General features: G+C 42.3%; 1 protein-coding gene across 4 annotated transcripts in view; it reads right to left on the reverse strand.

The window, feature by feature from the left end:
• Positions 1–23,132, reverse strand: part of LOC146799096 (sodium/potassium/calcium exchanger 4-like) — a 937,744-nt gene that overhangs the window by 504,184 nt on the left and 410,428 nt on the right. For all 4 annotated transcript variants that reach the window (XM_085628040.1, XM_085628039.1, XM_085628038.1 and 1 more), the window contains one exon: positions 19,363–19,437. In XM_085628040.1, the coding sequence (XP_085484166.1) occupies positions 19,363–19,437 (75 nt within the window). The remainder of the gene's footprint in view (positions 1–19,362; positions 19,438–23,132) is intronic.

Here is a 23,132-nt window from a genome sequence, read left to right on the forward strand (position 1 = left end):
GTGGAGACCTTGGTTAAGCATGCGTAGTTTGGGATTGAATCCACGAAGGTCCGGGGGGTGAGTAGCACCGGGCCGCCACTAACGTGTGCATTTGATTTACAGGCCCTGGCACACTTGTGCACTTTACTAGGGTTTTACCAGTAAATCAAATATGCCAATCAGGGAGAACTAATTGTAATAACAATTTACACAGGGAGCACTTGCACTTTGACATTGATCAGCAGTGGCAAAGTTCCCAAAGCATCTAAGCCAGCAAAAACGAAATCCTGCAAAGCATCAAAAATATAGGGGGTAGAGGCAAAAAGTCAGGGAAAACCACGCCAAAGATTCCAAGTCTAACAGACCAGTGTGCAGAGAGACAATGTGCCTGCCTCCATCCCATGCCTATCTATCCTTTCTTTATTCCCCTAGCAGGACTGCCCCACATTATTTGATTTACAAGACTGAACAATATGTGTTTCGTGAAACAAAGATGATAGGCAATGTACTACTGTCACCATGCTTGAATTAGAACTGGTTAATGGCATGCATGCACTAAATGTTGATATATATCATGTGTGATTGTTATTTGTGAATGTGTTCAGATGATGCATGTGGTGGCAGGCCGTGATACTGAGTGTTTAACCATTACTATTAAGCTTGACTGTGTTTGTGATAATATACAATGTTAGTGGCCTAAAAATGGGTGACCATTTTATTTACTGAAGGTAATTTGTTCCTTCCCCTTTGACACTTAGTAAGATTTGTTTGCCAGGTCCACAGTACTTTGTTTTCTGCTTCACACTCCTCGAAGACCCGATCAGTCCCTTTAGCTAACAAACACAATTCTACTCTACATACAAAATAACTCAATGATTCTCTTGTTGTTCATCAACAGCATTGTACTACCCGTCGATCAATTGCATTTAAGTCAGGAGTACGGAGTTGGACACGGTACTCGGAGTCAGGGCGATGATGGAAGGACTCAGGGCATGACTACTTCAACAACTGCCAGAAGAAGGAAGGTATCAACTTCAAAGAAACCAACATGGTGATGACTCTAAAAGGCCTACACAACTCTGTGGATTGGTGGTGAGAGATGGGTTGATTTTACTTGATTTGGAGAATGCAATGTTGCTGAGTGTGTGTGCTGGCTGACTCAAATTTGAAACTATGTAGTGGTTGGGCAGGGGACCTGTTGTAGGCAATTGGAGACAAACATGAGGTGATCATAATATGCACTTGCTAGACTACATATTATGATAATGATCATGACAGTTGCAGGTTTGATCAGCCCAATACATGCGGCCACTTGTCTGTGATTGTTGGTTGCTATAATTGTCTTCACCTAATTGATCGCACAGCAGTCATAAAATGAATGATTGCAAATTACTATTCTTCTCTCTTGCTCTTCCTCAGAGTATTCTTGGTAGGCTCCTAATGAAGTTTACCTTCTGTTTATCTCCGTGATTCTACAACTTCATTATTGTTTTGCAATCCACAGGCCTTCTCTTCTCCTGCACAAAAAGGCAAAAGCACCATAACACTCACGCTTACCTTACTTGACAGCATCAGCAAGGCACCCCAGATTGATGGACAATCCAAGGAGAATGCATATGCACCTCCTAATTTGGCAATACAGTATCATTTTTTTTTCAATTATAATTTTTTTAGAACTGTATGTGTTGTTCGCTTTACTCCTACATACTTTGTATTTACTATTTTTCAAACGTAGGTGACAGAACATTTAGATATTTGATAATATAACTTGGGTGTCTCTGGGGCTGACAGACTGTTTGATTTGTCATTTAAGTTAACTGTGTCATAGTCATTTCTTTGTTTCATTTTCCTCCCACAACAGATTGATGATGGTTAGCTACTAATTACCCAGATAAATATTGTCTTTGTGTAGTGTTTTTCACACTTTTCCCCAACTCCCTTTTCCCATCCATTCATCAATCGCCTAACCCTCTTTCACCGGGCTGTGTGATTTATTGAGGTGTGACTTAATAATTTGCACCATTAATTAATCACACACTTGGTAGGGTGGATGTGGTGAAAGCAACACCAACTCAGTGCAGAGTCTTCAGTTCTACTTCCATTACCGAAACAATAGCCCACACTGGCCCCATTTACCCACCCACGCATAAAAGTGATCGATATTTTAGATATAGAAGAACATCCTTCTTCAGCATCATCATTCAGGCATTGTGTGTTGCGTTGCATAAACGCTTAATCAATAACTATGTCTACTCCAGACATTGAGTCTTCTTCACAATTCGAGTGTCACTTTTGTTTTAATTGAAATACTAGCTCACCATTGCTTGTTAATTTCAGGTATTCTTTGTTGTGTAGTAGTCTGGTCTCAATTGTTTGTAATTTTTTAAGCTAATATATAATAATATATACCCACTAACTCTGTTTTTATTTCAGTTTCTCTGCCTGCGATGTATAATCCTTCCGATTAAAATCTTCACCTATGTGGGAATGGGACCTCACTACTGATTCCTTCACTGTTGTTAGTGCACAAGCCTGCTATTACTACCACCACCATGGTACGTTGGGAAACCCTGCAGCCCTTGCTTCACCTATTCTGTAGTAGATCTATGGTTTGTTGTTCTACTAAGTTATTACAGGCAATTTAGGCAATGGCAACCTCTCCCCCCTTAGTGGTCAATATAGTTGCAGACTACAGAGACTAGGAGAGTAGTAAGACAAGGGTATCACATAGGCATAGCACATACCTAATTGATGTTATAAACTATCGTCAAATTTTAAAAACAGGTTTCACTAAAAGGCAGCAGTGAAAAGTAAAACACCCTCAAAAACCTAGATTTGAGGCATAAATAACGAAACATAAATATTTATTATTTAACCCAAACAATAAAAAAATCCATCCCTTCAACCCACTACAACAACTGGCCCACCCCTCTCCCCAAACAAATGAAATCTCCCCATCCCCAACCATTGTCCAACCTAAATGTCCATTGTCTGGAAAAAATGTGGTCCAAACTATAACAGCCCCAATCCCAACTCCACATCCCCACCCTCTCCACTCACAATAACAACCAAGTCCCACCCACCTAAACAAAAGTTAAAAAAGGGGCAGAGGGCACTACTAGGTATGGCAAGCCAGGCTCAGGAGCTCTTGAGGTGCCTCTCCATTTGATTTTTCTGGGCTTCCATCCAGGGCAGCCTCGAAAGGACGCGGTGTAGTAAATTTCAGTCTGAGTAGGGGGAGCAGTGAATGATGATTGGTGGCAGGCAGCTGCCAGCGGACTGGGGTGCCAATGTTGAGACTGAGAAAAAGGTGGTTGTGCTGGGGTCTGGCTGGGGCCCTGGGCATCTGCCTCCTCGTCCTCCTCCTTCAGGGCCACCTGCTGCTGTTACTTGGCCCTAATCTCCTACAGCTTTTGCTGCCACAGCCAGGCTGCTACATCCTGGCGAGATTGACGATGGAGACTGGAGTAGCTAAAACGAAAAAGACAAATTGTAAACAATGCTCTGTGCAAAAAACTATGTAGTGGGTGGCACAGTAGCAGTACATTAATGGTCTTCTAGAACAGTTTGATTTGATGTGATTAGAGTCACAGCCATTACCCGCACATGCCTCTCATAAAACTAAAAGGCAAATGACAAATGCACTAACTGTCTGAAAGGGTTTAAAGCAAAATAAACACAGCAGCACACCAGTTTAAAAAACTGCTGCTTTTTTTCCCTTTATAGGATTTCCTAGTAAAAAGTACTAAACAGACACTTTGGGTCTGAGTACGAGTCTGGAGGTCCACAGACTGACATGGAGTTTCCTCCTCCATAAACACCGTGGCGGAGAGGAAACAAATGGGGCCCTGGAAGGCCCCCTGTGCCTCCTCCACGTAGGATGCACATGAGGGGCACAACATGTGCCTCCTTAGTGAAATGCGCCCCAGTTCCTGCACATATGGACTTTTCAGTCCATGCCGTGCAGGAACGTTTTTGGTTTTCCCATTGCGGTCCCCATTTTCTGAGGCACAGCTGTGGGAACACCAAAAGCCAGCCCACCAGACAGGAGGAAACTCCTAATCCGGCAGGTGGTCGGAAAACGGCTTTGGCGGTGCGGACCCGGAGCTGCACCGCCAAAGTTGTAATCGGGCCCTTTGTGTCGAAAAATAAATATAAATTACCTCTCATTAATGAGAAAGGCATTATGCACTATGGAGTACAAGTATTCTCTCACTTTTTGTACTAAATTAATTAACGAAGATATGCCTCAGCTGGCGCCCTAGTTGTACTTGTCGTTAGTCGTACTTTGCTAGTCTTTGCAGTCTCCAGTTAGAGCAGCTGTAATAGACAATTATCTTATTCCAATGGCCCTGCTCTTCTCCAAAATGCCTTTCAATTTTACTCTGACTACAAGGCAGATGAATAGTATGAACGGTACACGTCATGTATAGAATAAATCAATCCTGCGGACATTCTATCTGCCGCAAGTAGATAGTCGGAAAAGTGATGTACTGCAGTACAGGGAAAGGATTGTTACACCTCGTAGCTCACATCTGCATCAATCACCTTATGAGGCTTTTATTTTCCTTTGTTTTGACAGTGGTTCACTTTGCTATTTTCCTGTTAAGGGCTCGGGATAGTATTTGGAGTTTTTTTTTAAAAATGAATCATGTTTTCTTACCTTTTCTATATTTCTCCGGTTCATTTCCTGTCTTTTATCTTCAGGAATCTGTGATCATCTATGTTTCACACTCAGATTACGAGTGCTCTTATGTGCCATTTTGGCATTTTCTGATAAGATTCAGCTGTGCGGATCTTTATCTGCACATACGAGATAAGCTTGAAAAAACAAGGGCAGGGAGTATTTAAGGACTGCCCACCCGGACCTTAGTGCTCGGTTTCGTTTCCGGTTTGTGACCCCGGAAGGATACTCACTACCAGAGTTCTGCTGGTCTCCTGGTTTCCTTCCTTCATCCTTTGGATTTCCTATGATCTTACGGCAGGTGCTGCAATGGGCTTCGAAATCGTAGAGCCTTTTTCTGGACGCTGCACCCTACAGGCCATGTTTCTTGTTTTCTCTCCCTGCTACGGTGCCTTCACGTTGCACTTCCAGTTTCCCTTCCCCTACGCCAATGACACATAAGCTAGTGTCAGAATGTACTTTATCTGCATCTGGAATACTGGTCTTCAGACGCTTTCTGTTTTTTCTTTGTGCTGTTCTTTCTGGGTCAGTGCACTGTTTTCCCTAATTCCTTTAAAACATTGGTATATTATTCCCTTTAATTCTTTTGATTTCACAAGGTGGGTTTTTCCACATATTGTGTTTTTTTTCCCAAATCCAGTTTTTTCTAAATCCTAAGGAAGGACTCCACAAAAGACTACTTCTATGGAGGATCTGGACATTTTACTTTTCCTCTATGTTTTGTGCAAGAAGCACTGGACATCCTAGGGAATTATTGTCCACTTAGTCAAAGGTGAGCAACACTTGTAATTATATAGTGTAAAATGTGATAGTATGTGGTGTGTTTTTGATTATATTATTTTTCTATGTTCTTCTTTCTTAGTATAAGACAATTTTGTTGAATCCCTGCCTCCCAGAGTACTCCTGGATACTCTATCTCCTACAAGCAGGAATTGGTTTCTGGAGATCCAAACATCCTACCCTTGTTTCCTTGTTTACCTCCCTTCCCTCTGTGTTTTCCCGCTCAAGATTGTCAGCCTTATCAGCATGGAGGGTAAAGCACTAGGCGAGTGGTAGGACATTCTCCGTTTCCGCAGTACCTGGTTTTCAGGTTAGCGGGGTCGGAACAAGGATTAAGGAACGGGATATATTTTTGGCACATTCGTAACAAGCTATATCATCCACATAAGTCAAGCAATTATCTATTCATCATTGCATTGTTCTTCTAGTATTCTTAATCTTTATCCTTGGCTTTGAAATGCACCATTTAAGCTTTACATTCTCCCATCTACTCTTTCACCATAGAAAACCATCCATTCATATAAATCCAATCAATCCATCCATCCAAACAGCTCAATAACCTTTCATCAACATCCATTTACCCACACATGCATCCTTTCATCCATTTACCCATTCTGCTTAACCTTTAACCCATCCAAGCATTCCTTTCACCCACACAGGCAGGCATCATTTCACCCATACTTTTACCCCACCCAGGCAAGCATCCTTTCACCCATATACATATTTTCCCTTTCATCCATCCTTCACTCAGCCAAGCAGATTCCCATCATCATCACCCACCGATATGCATCCTTTCACCCACACATTATTTCACTCATATTACATACATTTCACCCATCCTTTCTCCTTCCATCCTGTTTTCCCTTTCCTATCAACCCATTATTGTTAAAGTTAATTTATGAAACTTTGTCTGCTGAGTTGCAGATAGAAGAGGACATAACTACTCAACTCACACTGTATCTGCTAAAGTGGGGTGTTCACGAGTAAACACCTTTGCAATGAATATATTACTATTTATCAACAAGGAAGCAATGTGACTTCCTACTGTCTGTCCCTGCTGCTGCTGAGACTTCCCCCTCAGTCACTGCTGCCGCGTCGCCTCTGCTGGGGTTGTCGGAGCCCCAGGCTGGTGGTCTGTGTGGCTAGATAAAAACATTACATATTTTAGATGCCAGATACACCTCACCCAATTTTCTTAAAGCAAAATACAACCACAAAACATCACTTCAGTTCGGTTAGAGTATGTTCTATAAAAAAATTCAAAACATCACATTGGGCATTTTGTTGGTTGGCAATGTTTGAAAAGCCAGATGGTCAAGCCAGCCAAAAACGTTTTGTAATGGAGGGGCAGAGCCATGATAAATCTGAGTTACTGAAGCGCAATAAAGGGGTGCAATAATTGGCAAAGGGGCAATGGGGCCACCCTCCTCCTACTTCCAGCCATGCTGTATGGTCATTAACTGCTGGTATACTATAATAATACATACATACACGACATTGGGGGGTCCACCATGACCATGGCCACTCTCTCGTTTAACTGTTTGAGCATGAGCAAAAAAAAGAAGGCCTTCTCAACAAACCTGCGTAGAATACCTTAATTGGGCATGTAATCTTCACAGTAGAGTACCAGACCTAAAATGAATGGGTTCTCTGAGTCTTACAGTACCACCAGTTCACAATATATATAAGAGGAGAGGGAAAGCTTACTGACAAAGCAGAAGAAAACTACAGACAGATTAGTACAGATAGTTTGAAGTCAAGTACAGAAACTTGACATATAGAAAATAAGTAAATAGGATAAGAAGAATTTAGGAAACAGATAGATCGAAGAGGAGTCGAAAAAAGATTAGGAGACAGGCACAGTAAAAAGGAAAAAAAGAATTCTAACTGTGGAGCGGTAAAAGTTAGGGAAATAACAATAATATCAACAACAGGAGGACTTACTCTGGCCAGCATAGCCATCTCCAGCAGCATTCATGGAGGAACCTCCAGCTCCCTCATCTGCCAGCACCTCAGTGTTAACCCTCTTGCCCCAAAAGTAAAATAAAAAAAAGGTTAGTGGTACAGTTACTCTCCCCAAAAATATTTTGACAGGGAGAGGCAAAAGCAGGAACATTTAACTTTTCTAAATCAGATCTCCTCTTCTATTAGGATCGTTGACCTAGTCCTAATTTCCGAACTCTATTCCAAATTGACAAAACTACATTTTGAAAACTACTAATAAATTGCAAAAAATGATCTTTGCTTTTCATCTCATTCTCTCAGTCTCTCAATCCCCTTTGGCGGGCCAACTCAGTCTGCAATTTTTTCAATGCATGGATGCATGCATACAACACATCCCTGGGAAATTGGTGAGGGTTGAGACTGCATGACCAACTAATAAGAAAGGCACAGAGAATGCGCTAAATCACTAATAATAAATACCACTATCTTAAAGACAGGACAGAGAAGTCTCTGCATGGCTTCTTAAATAATGAGCCCATGCGAGCGCCAATGAGTTGGATTAGGTAGCGCTGCTGAACACCTGTCAAGATGATGAACACATAATATTTGTAACATGAACCACTTACCTGAGTGTAAGCATGCAGCATGCTTGCTATTTGGGAAACAAAATATTAGCATGGCACAACAAAGAAATGATTATTACTCACTGAACCCCGCACCCTCCACACCCAGCAGGTCGAGCAGGTCCTGGTTGCTATCCAGGATGACGGTCCACCGGTGCTTAAGCTGTTGTGCACAGCCCAGAGCGCCCTCTCCCACTTCCAGGCCTGCCACCTGCTGCTCGGGTGGAGGGGACGTGACGCTGCACATAAAAAGCAAGTGCAGCGACCGCCACCTCAGAATAAATAGCGCGAGGCTGCACTATCTTGGGCTGCCGACGACCACCAGATATGCAGCTGGTGCTACATCCACGCCCCTGCGAGGTTGTTGGGGTCCTGGAACTGCTGCTTCCCTGCTCTGCCATGGGGCTGGGTTGGGGATAGAGGAGAAACAGAAAGGAAAAAGAAGGAAGGAAGGAAAAAAAGAAGAAAATAAAGTGAAAAATCAAAAAGGTCAAAAGTCACGCAATAACAAACAAACTCATAAAAATGTAAAATACAAAAACACAAAGACACAGGGTAAAGTAATAAATAAAAATTAGGGGTTGATAACTTTAAGAAGGGTAGGATTAAATAGACTGGCAGGGATTGGAAAAGTAGGCCCCAGCACCATAAACAGAGTCAAAAACAAGATGGCCGCTCCCATGCAAACCACATGGTGCCGCTCACGTGCGATTTCTGCCACAAGAGCACACTTTGTGTTGCGTACGATGGAAAGCTTCATGCGAACGGGTGCGGGGAGCATCTCTGAGCGCCTGTAGAACTCTGCGTTGCACTGCAGAGTTTTCTTTGCATTTTGCAGAGTTCTGCGTATCATGGCTATGCAAACTCTGCCCAGGCCTACAAGAGCGCTTACGTTTGTTCTAGTTATACACGCATTGACCTGTACTTTATCTGGATGCTTTTGTGCTAGTTACTCACCAATCATTTGAGTATCTAGGGTGTGTGTATGTGTGTTGGCTCATTGACATTGCCAAATTTTAGTTTGAGCCTTATTATTTGTATGCTTGGATGCCTAGAGGGCTTTGACTTAGTTAGCCATATTATTCTTTGCTCTTGCTGTGCCTTATTTGTTGAAGCTCTATTTCTCCCACAGGTCTCCCTCCCAGGCGTACCTTCCCTACATACCATCCCCCCATATGGCCTCGCTACTCTGGTGACAACAATACAGAGGGGTTGATTACGATGTTGTTCGGAAGGGTTCCAAACTAGATTCGGAAGAAGCAAATCTGATTCAGAGCGTATGTTTCCGACTGAATCGTCCCCCTTTCCGAATGACCAAGTAAGATGCGAGGAAGCCATCCATGCAGACTAAATCAGTTCCGAATCTGAATCAGTCAGTCCGACTCATTCTGAGCCAATTTGTTCAGCTCAATGGGTCCAGCTTCCAAAAGAGCTAGTACGATGCCCGATTCTGACAACTGTACCATCTCGGTTTTGCCAAGACAAAATGGCTGTGGGAATCGGACTTCAGGGGGCCTTGGAGGCCTCCTTCATCTGGGGCCCTCCGAATCGGTCACAGGGGAGTACCCATGGGTCCCCCCTTTCCATGCTTGTACAGTGTGGCAGGTACAATGTGGTGCCCGCCACAGGGTGCTCGCTTTTCCCCACCCACCCCTGTTTGCAATGGGAGCCTGTGTACGCGTTCAGTAGACAGGCTTCCATTGAGTTCAATGGGAGTCTGACCGAACCGAGTACGTCACTATATGGACACATTGAAATCTGTTGTTCGGACTCACGGAATGCGATTCATTTGGAAGGCTCTCAGGAACCGAGTAGTCTGGAGGGCTTTCCTAACGAGATCGTACTCGGGCCCAGAGCCGGAGCTGCCGAAAAGGTGGGCCTCTGAGGGTACTGTTCCTGAGGATCTTGCACCTGACAGGTAGATATTGAAGTTTATTTGATATTTATATGTCCACTTGCCAAACTGTTCATAATGTCTGCTACTTTGCAAGCAGCTCGGTAAAGAGTGACGTTTCTTGGTATAGCTACTGGACAAGCAGTGTATAATGCTTGCTATTTAGTCAGGTGAATAGTGAATATCTTTTTTATTTTCTACATCACCGTTCAAACAGTACATTATGTCTGCTATTTAGCCACAAGCCAGGTAAAGAGTACAGTTTATTTGAAATTTGCATGGTTGCTGGTCGTATAATCTCTGTTATTTAACCCAAAGCAGGAGAAATAGTGAAGTTTTCTTATTAGTTAAACGGCTAGCGGACGAACAGTGCAGAATCTCAACTATCTATCCAGCGGACTGGTTAACAGTGACGTTACTCTGCTATCTGCATGGCGCTAGCCAGCCAGTGAAAGAACTCTATTTTACCCATTGGCCAGCTAAATAGCCAAAATATTAAGTTTTTTCTTCCTGCCTTTCTCAAGAAACATTAGGATTTACTTGTGAGAATTCTCACCAGCAGAAAAAATCTAAGGCCTGATGTATGAAATCTCCATTTGTAGAAAGTGGCTGCAGATTGGCACCAATGTTTTTAAATTTAAAGAATTTTGAGACCCAACCTAAATACTAATTGGTTGGTTCTCCAAATTCCAAAATGTAGGGAGTCACGATACGACCACCCTGATTAATATTCATGAGGTAGGTTGCAAATTGTGACTCACTAAAATTGGATGCCGTCACAAGGTTGGTGGCCTGATAGGGACAGCGGACTACCATGTCTGCGATCACTTTTTAAATATGTCAGGATTCTTTTTTGAAATGGAGACTGTTTTCTTCAAATAAATGATAGCTGCTTTTAATAAGGAAAGTTTCTCTTTTTTACGTTTGGTTGACAGTTTTCATTTATCCCCTCAACCACTGCCTTCTCCTCAACAAACCTTTTATTAAATCTTCATTTACCTTTTTGCTGCCAGGAGCCTTCATTTACTTTGCTGCTGCCAGGAATTGCTTCATGAATAAAACACTTAATGAAGACAAGGTTTTTAAACTCTCCTAAGAATGGTATTCAGGTTCGAAACTTGTTTCCCAATCTCGTTAAGGACTTATAGGTTTTAAGTTCAGTCATTCAGGAAGGGTGGAATGCACTTTTCCTTGGCAGTAAACGGAACAAACGGAACCTGATCCCACCTGATCCCACCCGGGTGCAGCTTACTGTCCACGGGGCGGCAATGCTGTGAGTCTCCCCTGCCGCCAAAACAACATCGCTGGCCGCAGTGGGGGTAGACTACAGCTCCCGTGAAGCTTAGCGGCATCAGCCCACTTCCGCCCACCAGCGCGCCCGGAGGCGCTTCAAAAGCACAGGCTCGCTCCGCGTCGCGGGACGCACGCGGGCGAAGCCCGGGCCAAGGGCGGGCCCGTCTAAGCCCGTCTAAGCCCGGAAAAGACTGGACTGGGCTCACTTTCTAACGCCCGTTTCAAGTTATCCTCAAGTTTGCCTGGACGTCAGATCTTGAGTAAAAGGTATTGTAGATGTAGCAGGAGGAATGTTATAAGACAGTTCATCGTGTGTTAAGAGTCACTGACTGCATAACCCTTGGAACCATGGGCAAAAGGAAATCTATGGAAGGAGGGGCTCAGCAGTCTAATACAAAGAAAGGGAAAAAGAGTAAAAAAGCTATCGTTACCAATTCTAATTGTACCCTGTCTCGTATTGAAAGTCTTGTCAACGATTGTGAAGTTATCTTAGCAGACAATACAGCACACCATGAGGCGATTTCCACCCTCGATACAGAAGAGGCAGGCCAATACAGAGGGAAGGTGATTCCAGATATGTTTAAATATCAAAAAATATCGCAATCTCTACCTATTTGCCTAGTGCATATCCAACCAGAGATTAGTTCTGTGCCTGCTCCACCTGGGCCATTGGGCCTCATAGACGATGAGTTATTGATTGCAGAAGACATTAATATTGATAAGGGGACTGCACCGTCAAGCCTAGGGGATATTACAATCTCATGTAGTAATAAATATGCCATTCTGGAGGGGGAAACAGGTGACGCTCTACATGTAATTGCGCAGGCGCCCAAGAGGGGCTTAGTTGAAAATGTGGCAGCTACATACGTAGAATGATCTGCGGGCTGCTCAAATTGTCTTAGTTCCACCAAGGTTATCCTGTTAAAGCTAGAGAAACTTGAACAGGATATGGTGGATATTAGGAAATTGCTGGTGACATTATGCCAGAAAGGGAATGCAGCTGTGATAAATAATACTTTGCGCACCGGCAGCTCCACTCTAATACCATCGCCATTACCTCAATTATCTTCCCCCGTCCCTAGGCCTCCAGCTGAGGACGAGCGCCTAAAGATTAGACCGTTGAGTACTAAATCTTGCCCCAAATCATACGCTGACACTATAAAATTGCAGGGTGCAGATTTGTGTAATAAGTCCGGTACCTCAATAGTTCTACCGTCTAGTAATGGGAGGATGGAAAGAGACAGATTTATTAAGGGGAGGACAACTTTTTCATCTGTGTCCAACACCAAAAGAAGTTCTAATAACATAGTATATATGACTGGCGTCCCTAAAATGAACAATAAACAAGGTTTTGAATCCAGGGAATCCTTACATAATAAAGCCATTCATTGGCTTAGATATGTTAGGGGTTGCAGATCCATCATCAGAGAAGACTTGGTAAATGTTAAGAGATTGTCCCTACACAGTTTCAACAGTGACTGTATTGAAATTTAACTTAACACCCAAATTATGGCGGATGAATTGATGAATTTGGGGTTTCGGTCCTCCCCGCCCAATCACTCTAGTATCCAGATTAGGCGTCTCCCCTTATGGTCCACTGTAGAGGTAGACGATGACTCAGGTCTCAATAGAACAGACTGACTAATAGCCGCCAATCATAGTCCTTATCAAGTTTTTGGCCCTGAGCATAACCCTGTGGTGAATATCCCCACGGTATTGAATGCTCATCCTATCGCCCCTAGTATGATCTGGCTAAACCAGTCTGCGAGTGAGGAAGGCGGGTAGGGGAGGGCAAGTCTGGTATAATTCATATTCTCTCCTGGAACATTGCAGGTCTTAAGAAGAAATTGGCAATCCCTGATTGGCATGGTTTTATTAATAAACACGAGATCTGCATGTTCCAGGAGACTTGGAGCCTGGAACCCCTGTACATGTCTGGCTATTCCACTTTCTATATACCGGCCGTAACCCAAGGTGTGGGACGCCCTTCGGGGGGACTACACATTTGGGTTAAGATAGAACTGAATTTGGATATTAAAGACCACAATGCCAACTCAGAAGATATTCTTCACTTATCCTTTAAGGGGCCATTGAATGGCACCAGAGTTGACCTTTTTAATGTGTACGCAAGAGGAGGTCCGTCTAACCAAAATTCTGTTACTATCTTCTCCTTGGAAAGGGCCCTAGCAGGTATCCCCCCACTCTCCAATATTTTTTTGGGAGGTGATCTAAACTGCACATATGAACCTTTAAGTGAGGAAGATCTTTTAGGGACCCATGAGGAAGATGTAAAATACTCTATTCCTATTTTAAATCTGAGCCCCATTAAGAGGTGGACGGTGAGGGCATTGCAGATCACTGCCCTTCCTATGGAATTTAATCTTCGGGCACTAAATGGGAGAACTATTTCTGACCCCCATGGGGATATGACCTTTAATAGATTAAATGGCCCATCACGCATTGATTATATCATCCTAGATATAAATTCATGGGGGTATGTGGTTGACATGAAGGTTAAGCAGATGCCAGATAGTGATCACAACCCACTTTGTGCAGACATTAGATGGCAAGTAAGGGAAAATATTACAAACGTTCATCTAGTTTCAAAAGCAGTTATCCCGACCAATTGTAATAGAAGGCTTAAATGGCATAAAGTGTCATGACAAGAGGATATTTTATTTGGTATAGGTCTCCAAGTGTCCTCTAAGGCAGCAGAATTTGCTCTGTTTAATTCCATGCTTGTCGAGGAGAATAGTGCAGACTTTAGTAATTCCTATAAGGAACGTATAGAATGCATAGGCTCTCATTTTAAAACAATGGGGTCCAAGGGTGGGACAAAACAAGTAGTTAAAAGAGGTAAACCATGGTTTAATGTAGATTGTAGAGATCGGAGAAAGGCCATTTTTTCAGCCTTACAGAAAAAAGATCCTGTAGCCATAAGGCTGGCTAGACAAGAATATAGAAAATCTATAGAAGCTGCCAAACAGGTTTGGGAGGAGGATCATTGGCAGGAACTAAAGAGGGCGGCCTTTTTAAAAGACTCTAGTACTTTCTGGACCTTAATAAATCAATTAACTAAAAGAGGTTCAGATCCTATCCCTAATAATATAACTGAGCAACAATGGTTTATGCATTTTTCAAATCTTTATTGCAGTGAGGTAGGGTCCGAACAATCCTTGACTGTCTGTTTAGACCACAAATCAATAGTTATGCAGCCTGAACCAATTGATTTTTTTACACTTTTGGAGGTACAGACAGCTATTGAAAGTATAGCACGTGGGAAGGCTGCAGGCCCGGATGGGCTGCCAGGAGATTTAATTCTTCATGATCCCATAGTATGGGCAAACTTCATCCTCCATTTAATGAATTTATTGTTAAAGGGCCATGCAGTTCCAGATTCTTGGAAAGGAGTGGAGGTAGTCACAATTCACAAGAAGGGGGCGAGAGAGGACCCTGCCAACTACAGACCAATAAGTCTAATTGATGTTATTCAAAAGGTGGTTGGCAGGGTTCTTATCTCCAGAATGGGGACTTGGCTAGAAGAGGGGAACTTTTTAACACATTTACAATCGGGTTTAAGATAGAAAATAGGTACCATGGACCAAGTATTTAGATTTACAGCCACTTACTGGAAGACCGTTTTAATTAGTAAGGTGTCCCTGTATTTGGCCTTCATTGACCTCAAAACCGCTTTTGATCTTGTTCCCCGGGTCAAATTGTGGCAGGTATTGCACGATATGGGCTTTTCGCGATATCTTCTGGAACTTATTAAAAGACTGCATGATGGCACTTATGCGAGAATCAGAAGGGGGAATAAAGGACAGTTGACAGAGAGAATACCTGTGCAGAGGGGGGTTCGCCAGGGTTGTGTGATGGCCCGACTTTGTTCTCCCTCTTTATAAATGGGGTGGCAGACCATTTGAGGGAGGACCCAGCGGATGCCCCCGCCCTGGCAGGGGAAAAAATACCCACCCTCCTTTTCGCAGATGACACCCTCCTTATGTCCAAAACTCCCTCTGGTCTCCAGAAACTACTTGATAGGTTTAGTGCCTTTTGTGATGATCGTGGTCTTACAGTTAACACTACCAAAACCAAATTGATGGTTCTCTCTAAAAACAAAAAATCTAAGAAAATCAACATTGCACTAAATGGCACTTTATTGGAAGAAGTTGATGCATTTGACTACCTAGGGGTGAAGATAAACTGCAAAATGAAGTGGGATTCACACATCGCTAAGATGCTGCTAAATTTTAAGAGAGTGACAGGAGCAATTGCTAGAGATCATCGTTTGACCTCAAGTAAACCCATTAGCCCTGTTTTAGCAGTTTATGAGGGTAAGGCATTATCCGCTGCAACCTATGGCTCTGAACTGAGGGGATTTGAAAGAGTCACTGACTTAGTTACAGCGGAGCATAAATTTATGAGAGAGTTAGTGGGTCTCCCAGTCTCTACCCCCATCAAACCATTACTTCATGACCTGGGACGAAGCTCAATCAAAGATATTCTTGGCTTTCGGCCTTTACTTTTCTGGGTTCGCCTTAGAAGGACACCAGAGCTTAGCAACTATGCCGCAGTTCTTGATGAACTTATTGATCTAAATGGCTCTGGGGTGATTCCTTGGCTGAAAAACTTAAGGGACCTGGTAATTAACCTGGGGTTAAAAGAAGAATGGCTATTACAGCAGCCCCCACCGAAAGACATCATCAAAAAATTGTACTGGGCGAGGATAGAAGCAAGGGACTTGGGAAACCCCAAGTGGGGTACACTAACTGATCAATTTTTGACCCATAAGCCAGTACCGAAGCTGGAATCGTTTCTAGATTTTATCTCTATACCAAGAGATAGATTTTTGTTTCTTAAAATGAGGTATGGGTCGCTACCCCTGAATGTTTTTACTAGCAGCTGGAATAATTTTAAGTACCACCAAGTAGGTTGTCCGGGGTGCTCTAATCCAACTGAACCATTGGGCCACTTCCTGTTTGCCTGTAGGGCATACAGGGGGGCCAGGAAAAGATGGTGAAGCCCAGTTTGTAGAACATTGGGAACAAGGCGGTGCTCAGAGGCACTTCGCATCCTGATAACGGACACTACATCCTCGATGGTAATTTGTGGGGTTGCTAAATTTCTGGGGAAAGCGTGGCAAATACGAACTAAGCTTGTTCAACTGAGTACTGGGTAGACTGTTAAAATGTGTAACTGTGCCGTTTTATGAATCAGCACTTTTTTAATCAACATCTTTTGGCCTTGACTATAGCTCCCCGGGCTTGTTGTCCTTTTTTATTCATAATTATGAATTTTAGGAAAACTTATTTTAAATGTTCCTTTTTATTGTGTTGTTTACTGCTTTTAGCAAATTTTATTAAATTATGATAAAATTGTAGTTAGTGAAATTAATTCGATTTATGATGTATTTGTATTCACTTTTATGATACCTTGCTATCGAATAAAGTATTACAACAACAACTAATTTATTTGAAAATATGGAGATATAAGCACAATTTCTATCAGATGTTTTCTGTGTAATTTTGAAAGCTTTAATATTCTCTATTATGTCAAATGTTGAGGCCCAACACAAGATTTATCTTTGACATTGGAAGGCAAAAGGGGCTCAGAAGGTGGGGCTCCTCCATATGAGCTGACCTTTCCTGGTAGTAAATTGTTTGGAAACCAGTTGAAAGATATTTTACTCAGGGCTTTCAAGAATCAGAAGCACGCACAGGTGTTTATATCTCAAACCAAGCCAGATCCTCCTTGAAGAGCCTCAAGGAGAAGCTATCAGAGGGGGTTTCAATTTCAGGCCGAGAAGAACAAGCCTAATCAACCCTTTTCTTTTATGGATAAAAACTCTAAACTCCTCCTCAACCACAGCCCAGGCAGTGTTTCTGACTATACTAAGTGTACTGATGGAGGGCATCTCTCTCCTTTTCTTACTAAAATGGCAAGCAGATGTTCCATTGCAAGGGTTCTGCATTTACTGGAAAGAGGGGATTTTCTGGACAAGAAGCATCACATGCACTTGAGAGATCCAGTGAAGAGTTTGTCTCTGACTCACTACAATTCCGAACTGTTGATAAAAAATGCAATTTGTAAAGCTATGGAAAATCCAAAAGGAAAAATATTTTATTCCATGGTTTTCCTGGATAAAACATCTTCAGGAAAATAGAGACTGACAATCAATCTGAAAATTTTAAAATGTTCATGAAAAAGATCCATTTTAAGACAGAGATTTGCAATCCATAATCCCTCTGGTAAATGGGAATAGATGAAAGCGTTGGATTTAAAGGACGCCTACCTAACCTTCCCCCTATATCCCCCACACTAAAGACTCATTAGATTTTGTGTGTAGGGTCATCACTTGCAATCCAGGTGCTTCCCTTCTTACTAAGGTTCTCTCTGACGGTTTTTACAAATGTGTTGCCACTCACTGTGGCTATTCTTAACAGCAAAATAATCTTAATCTACCCTTACTTGTCCACAGTCTTATCCATTCTTCATCAAAGACAACTCTTCAAAGTCCTAACTGAGAGTCTAAGTGGATCTTACAATTATTTCAAGATGTGTTTGATAAAGGTCTGGCCACGACTCAATACTTTAAAGGTTCAATGGACAGCGATAAGGACAGCAAGAGCTCCTTGGAGTATTCTGGATGTGGATTTCTTGGTTAGTAGGGTTTCAACTGATTTTTCTTTGCTGAGACCATTTATAAAATAATCAGGTCCTTCTTGAGATCCACCTTTAGTATTTAAAGTTTCACAGTCTCATCCTTTTGAGCCTTTGGTGGAGGTTGACTACAAACATTTGCCCTTTAAGGTGTTTTTTTGGCATCCAAAACATCAGCCCATAGATGAGGTGAGTTGGGTTTGTTGTCTATTAAACCCCACTATTTGAGGATTTTTTCAGATAGACTGATTCTTAGATTAGGATCAGGTTTCTATCCTAAAGTTATGTCTTCTTTCCATGAGGAACAAGAAATATTTTTTCTTCCTCTTTTCCATGATCTATAATTCCTGTGAAGAAAACTTTAAACCAGTAGCGAGGCGGTGGGGCGGGGCATTGCACGTGCTGCAACGCCAAATTGGCGATGCAGCGCGCAATGGAATGCGTTTTATTTATTTATTTAGTTACTGAACTCCGTTCGGCCTTAATCCGTAGTTTACTACCAACCACCCTCCTCTCCCCCGCCTTGCCCCACCGCACCGCAGCACTCCCTCCAGGAGCCGCTACTGCTTTAAACACAGTGGATGTGTTGAGGACACTGCAGATCTGTAAGTCGAGGTCACAAGACTGTAGATAGTGTGACATATTTTAATTTTGGTATATTTTAATATGCACAGAAGGCTTTAACCCTGACTTAGAGTAAGTGGATAAAAACTCTTATGAACATGGCCTATGCTTCAAAGGACATAGATTTATGAGGCAAGGTGCCAGCATGCCCATTCAAGACATGGCTGCTTCCTTGGCAGACACTTGTGGGGCTTCCATTTTGGATATATTTAAAGCAGCCACCTGGGGTACACCGTCCACTTTTGCCTCATGTTATAGATTGGATATGGGAATATCCATGGAGTTTGGTTCCAGAGCATTACCAGCCACTATATCCTGAGGATTGTTTACTCTTAGTTTTGCATTGAAATTTGAATGTGCAACAATTTGGAGTTTTTGTCATTCTTCAGGTTTTGAATGTTGCTCTGATATACCCTTATAAAGTAAGCAGTGGTACAAGGAAATTGGTTCAGGGGGTAATGATTTGTTACTTACTGGCAATTTATATAATTCTGAAAAACATTTTCTCTTACCAATAATTGACACTAACTCTCTAGGTTTCCATTCCACACGATTAATTCCCTTATAGCTTACAATATGCAGGAAGTGTTGAGTTGAGTTGCTTCCCTATTTATTTCCTGTGTAGTGGGAGGGGTTTTAAGGGTGATGGAGGGCAGGGTTTGCTTTTTGATTGGCTCTAGCTGCAGCACATGGTGCCTAGATAGAAGATTAGACACCTCATGAAGAAGTATGGGTACAAGAGAAGGCCATTCGGAGTAATGAGATTACTGGTAATTAACCAAACAGTTTTTTTAACATAGGTAACTGTTTCATATTTTTTAGCTGTCGAATATAGGATTACAAAAAAAGGAGCTGAAATCAGTAAACGTGTCATCACATACCTCACAAAGCTTTACTAAGGATGGCACAAAATATTCATCGCACACTATCGCCAAGGCATAGAACATGTAGAGAGCCTACGTGGAGAAAAAGGAAAAAGAAATTGTGAAATAACCATAATTTTAGTTGAGCATGTGTTTTAGAACTGCACTGAAACCTGTTCATGAGGAACTATTAATGGGAAATTACACTTAAAGATTTTGCACTATGTTTCCTGTGCACCAACTGCATGACATTCTCATCGCAATTTTCTGATACATCCGTAAGACCCTGCCCTGGATGCAAGAATAACATCCAAAAATCCTTGGCACAAATACCGGGTGGCAGTCATGTTAGAAGGTGAACCTTGCATGACAATCATCAGACTGAAGTTTTATATCTAGCATCTAATATATGTACCGTTAGTAGGCTGAAGTTCCGAATTAGTGCCAATGCTGCATCACCACAATAGTAACTTTGTTAAATTCAAAAGTATCTCATCACAGATGGAGTGCTGTTTTACAGCTGGGATCTAATTTAGAGTTTGGTGCATGGGATACTCTGCTACAAATGTGACGGACATCCCAGCTACCACATTAAAAGTGCCATGGCATATGATGCACTTGTAATAAGGTGGACAGAATATCCGTCACCTTTTTGAAGTAGTATCCCAATGCCAAACTCTAAATCAGGCCTTTAGTTCTTCTTCTTGTGGTTTAAATTACAAAATAAAAAAGTACTAATCCACAAATTAAGTTACAAAATGAAAAGTCCTAATGGTAGTAATGGTTAAATTACTGTGTGACAATCTTCATTGCTCTGATATTCCCTTTATAGTCCCAGTCCTGTGCTCATGATATGACCCGCTATGTCACCTCTCAAGCAAATGTCCCTTTTAATGCTGCAAGAACCGTTGCTCCTTTAACTTCTACATTTTCCTACCAAATGAGCCCTTAAGTGCAATCACTCCCACTTTCTGAATATCTACAGAAAGTCTAGATCACTGGCCACTTCATCATAAAGGCTGGGAAAAGGACGGAAAACTTTAATAAAATGAATTTCACTGGTAATTAATCCAAGCATTACCTCGACATCCCCATCTATTACCCAAGCAACTCCCTAATGGCTTGATCAGAGTATCAGTTGATCCAAATGGAAAAAGGCTTCTATTGTAAATGATAGAATTCACAGAATCAAAACATTGAAGAGTTTACTAAATAATTCATACAAGTAGGACAGGTGAGCGTACTGAAAACCCAATGTCTGCTTACACATTTCCCCTAAGTTCTGCCTATGGTGTGTATGACACCTGGATGATGTTCCCAGTGGCAGCCACACACAAATCTGACAGTGATGGTCTCCAGCTATCCATCTCCAGGCCATGAAGCATTCATGTCTCAAGTCTAGTCAGTAGATATGTTCCTACACTCACTTCAGGAATGTGTGAGATATAGTCAGAGTGGAAGAAGCGTACAGACCACTGCTAGTAACATTCAGGAAACTGAGAAGGACATCAGCATCAAAGGAAGGAAAAGAAAAGTGAAAATGAATTTCTTGAACATGATGAAAAGAGGAATGTGGTTTGAGTAATACTACAGTATAATGGCCAGAGGCCGGAAGGGTGGAGAGGGTCTTCAACAGTATTGGAAGAGAAACAGAACGGGGGATATGTCCTCCCAACTTAACAATAACCATCCAAAAAAGTATCCCACCAAAGAGAGCTATCGGCTTGGCACTGTCCTCTAATCAGGAAGTCTCATAAGGTGTTTCTGGCATGAATGGTAGCAATTCCTATTTATATAGTAACCCTCACACACTTGAGTAGTGTCATGCTTCATCATCAGGTTCAACCTGACTTCTAAAGGTCAGGGTGGGCTCAACCGTATTCAAGGGAGCACTTTAGAGAATAGGCAAGTGGGGTTAAAGATTAAAAATCCTCCCGATACTCCAGGTATCCCTTTAATATGGAGTGGCAGTGGATATTAGAAACCAAAGACAGGGTTTCTCAAGGACATAATGATCCTATGACCCTACATACGTTGCCAACCTGTTTCAGCCTGTTAACAGCCAAGACAACTGATAAGTAAGGGAGAGACCAATAAAAGGTTTTTCCTTTGGATTTTTACTTAATGAAGCATTAAGGGTTAATTAGACTCACCCCAACTTTGAACAGATGTCATACGGACAAACAGAGCACTTATATGGAAGTTCAGTTGCAAAGGATCTAGATGAGCATTCAACTTGCCACTTCTCTAATCCTAAAATCTGGAACTCCAGAGACGAAATAGAGAAAAAAGTTATCTGACTATATTCATATCTTTATATGCCTCACCAGTTAAAACCGTAATTAGCTTCTGCTCATGTACCCACGTGAAAGGGCAGGGATGCAATTAGGAAGTGCCTAGACATGGTTATTTTTCTGAAGTGGATTCTGCTCATTGTGTTGTCGATCCAATCCGCCACTGCAAAATCCAACAAGGATGGAGAACAGTAGAGAAGTGTATCACATATTGCTGCCATTGCCCTTCAACTGGCAGAGACTTCTATCTGCATGAGCCAAAGATAAAAGTATTGACTCCTAACCAATGATGCTGTATTGTTGTAAAGAATTACTGGCACAGGGACAGAGAGAAACACTTAGTTTTAGGATTGACAGAGGTAGCCACCATTCCAGATCAAGAATGTAACTGAAATCAGCTTGACCAAGCTCTGCAAGTGGATCCCCAGTGCTTTTAATCAGTGATATCTCTATGGCCCCAGGCATGGTCTTTCACCAGTGACAATCAACAGAAAAGGGGACAAGCAAAAGAACCTGAAGCTGGAATTTGGCCAAAGTAGAGTCCTCAACAAAACCTGGTAATTCTAGGACCTCAGCATGACTGCTCTGTTGCAGGCAGCTGGAATCGGTGAGTCTTGTCCATGCCCAAAGCAGCCTAGTATTTGTGTTGAGACTACGTGGGACTTTATCCTGACTCAGTAGGAGCTGTGACTGCTCTGAACCTCACCATCCATCACTGAGCCTCTCTGTATTTGATCCCTAAAGAAGCATGAAAATGCCAAGTGCATAGGTGTAGTTTGGAAGTGATCTCCCTTTGACAAATGTCCTCTTCCACAGGACCCACAACCTCTGAGAACACTTGAAAAGATGGTTGAATCTAAATTGGTATGCCCTGAGCTGCTAATCGGACCCATATACATGAAGCAGAATTTACTGATGAGTTGGCCTGCTAGGGTAATGAGAATATGCAACCTAGAAATTGAGGAAAGGGAAGAAGCATCCAAACTCAAACAATGTTCAGAACCAGATGGACCCTCTTATCCCAAAGTGCATGGCGAACACAGCCTGTAGAGGCTCATAGCATTCATACTCAGTTTGTACTCTCTGGAGACCTTTAGGGCAAAAACACCTGTACTCGACCCTCTGTCTTCATCCTGGGTTGGTACTGGAAAAATTGTTAAGTGCAACAATTGGATCTTCTCGAGTATAGGGAGGTACTCTTCTATACCTTGAGGCCATTTGGTCTTGTGGGGCCCAGAGGTAGGGATGATATTTTGATTGCACATCCTGAGTAATAATATGCAGAACCCAGTTGTCCAAATGAATTCCTCAGGCTAGACTTGTAGAAAGGGTTCACCACTACAAATCTATCTATGCCCCACTAACCAATAAGCCAGACCTACCATAATCTACCTACCAAACCCACTTTGTGAATTCACCACTGTCAAGGAATTGTACATAACCAAAATCTAAGCCTCTTTTAAAACAAATCTTCCCCACCTTGAGATATCTAGA

The sequence above is a fragment of the Triturus cristatus genome, chromosome 9 (assembly GCF_964204655.1).
Source record: "Triturus cristatus chromosome 9, aTriCri1.1, whole genome shotgun sequence".
Taxonomy (NCBI): Eukaryota; Metazoa; Chordata; class Amphibia; order Caudata; family Salamandridae; genus Triturus; species Triturus cristatus.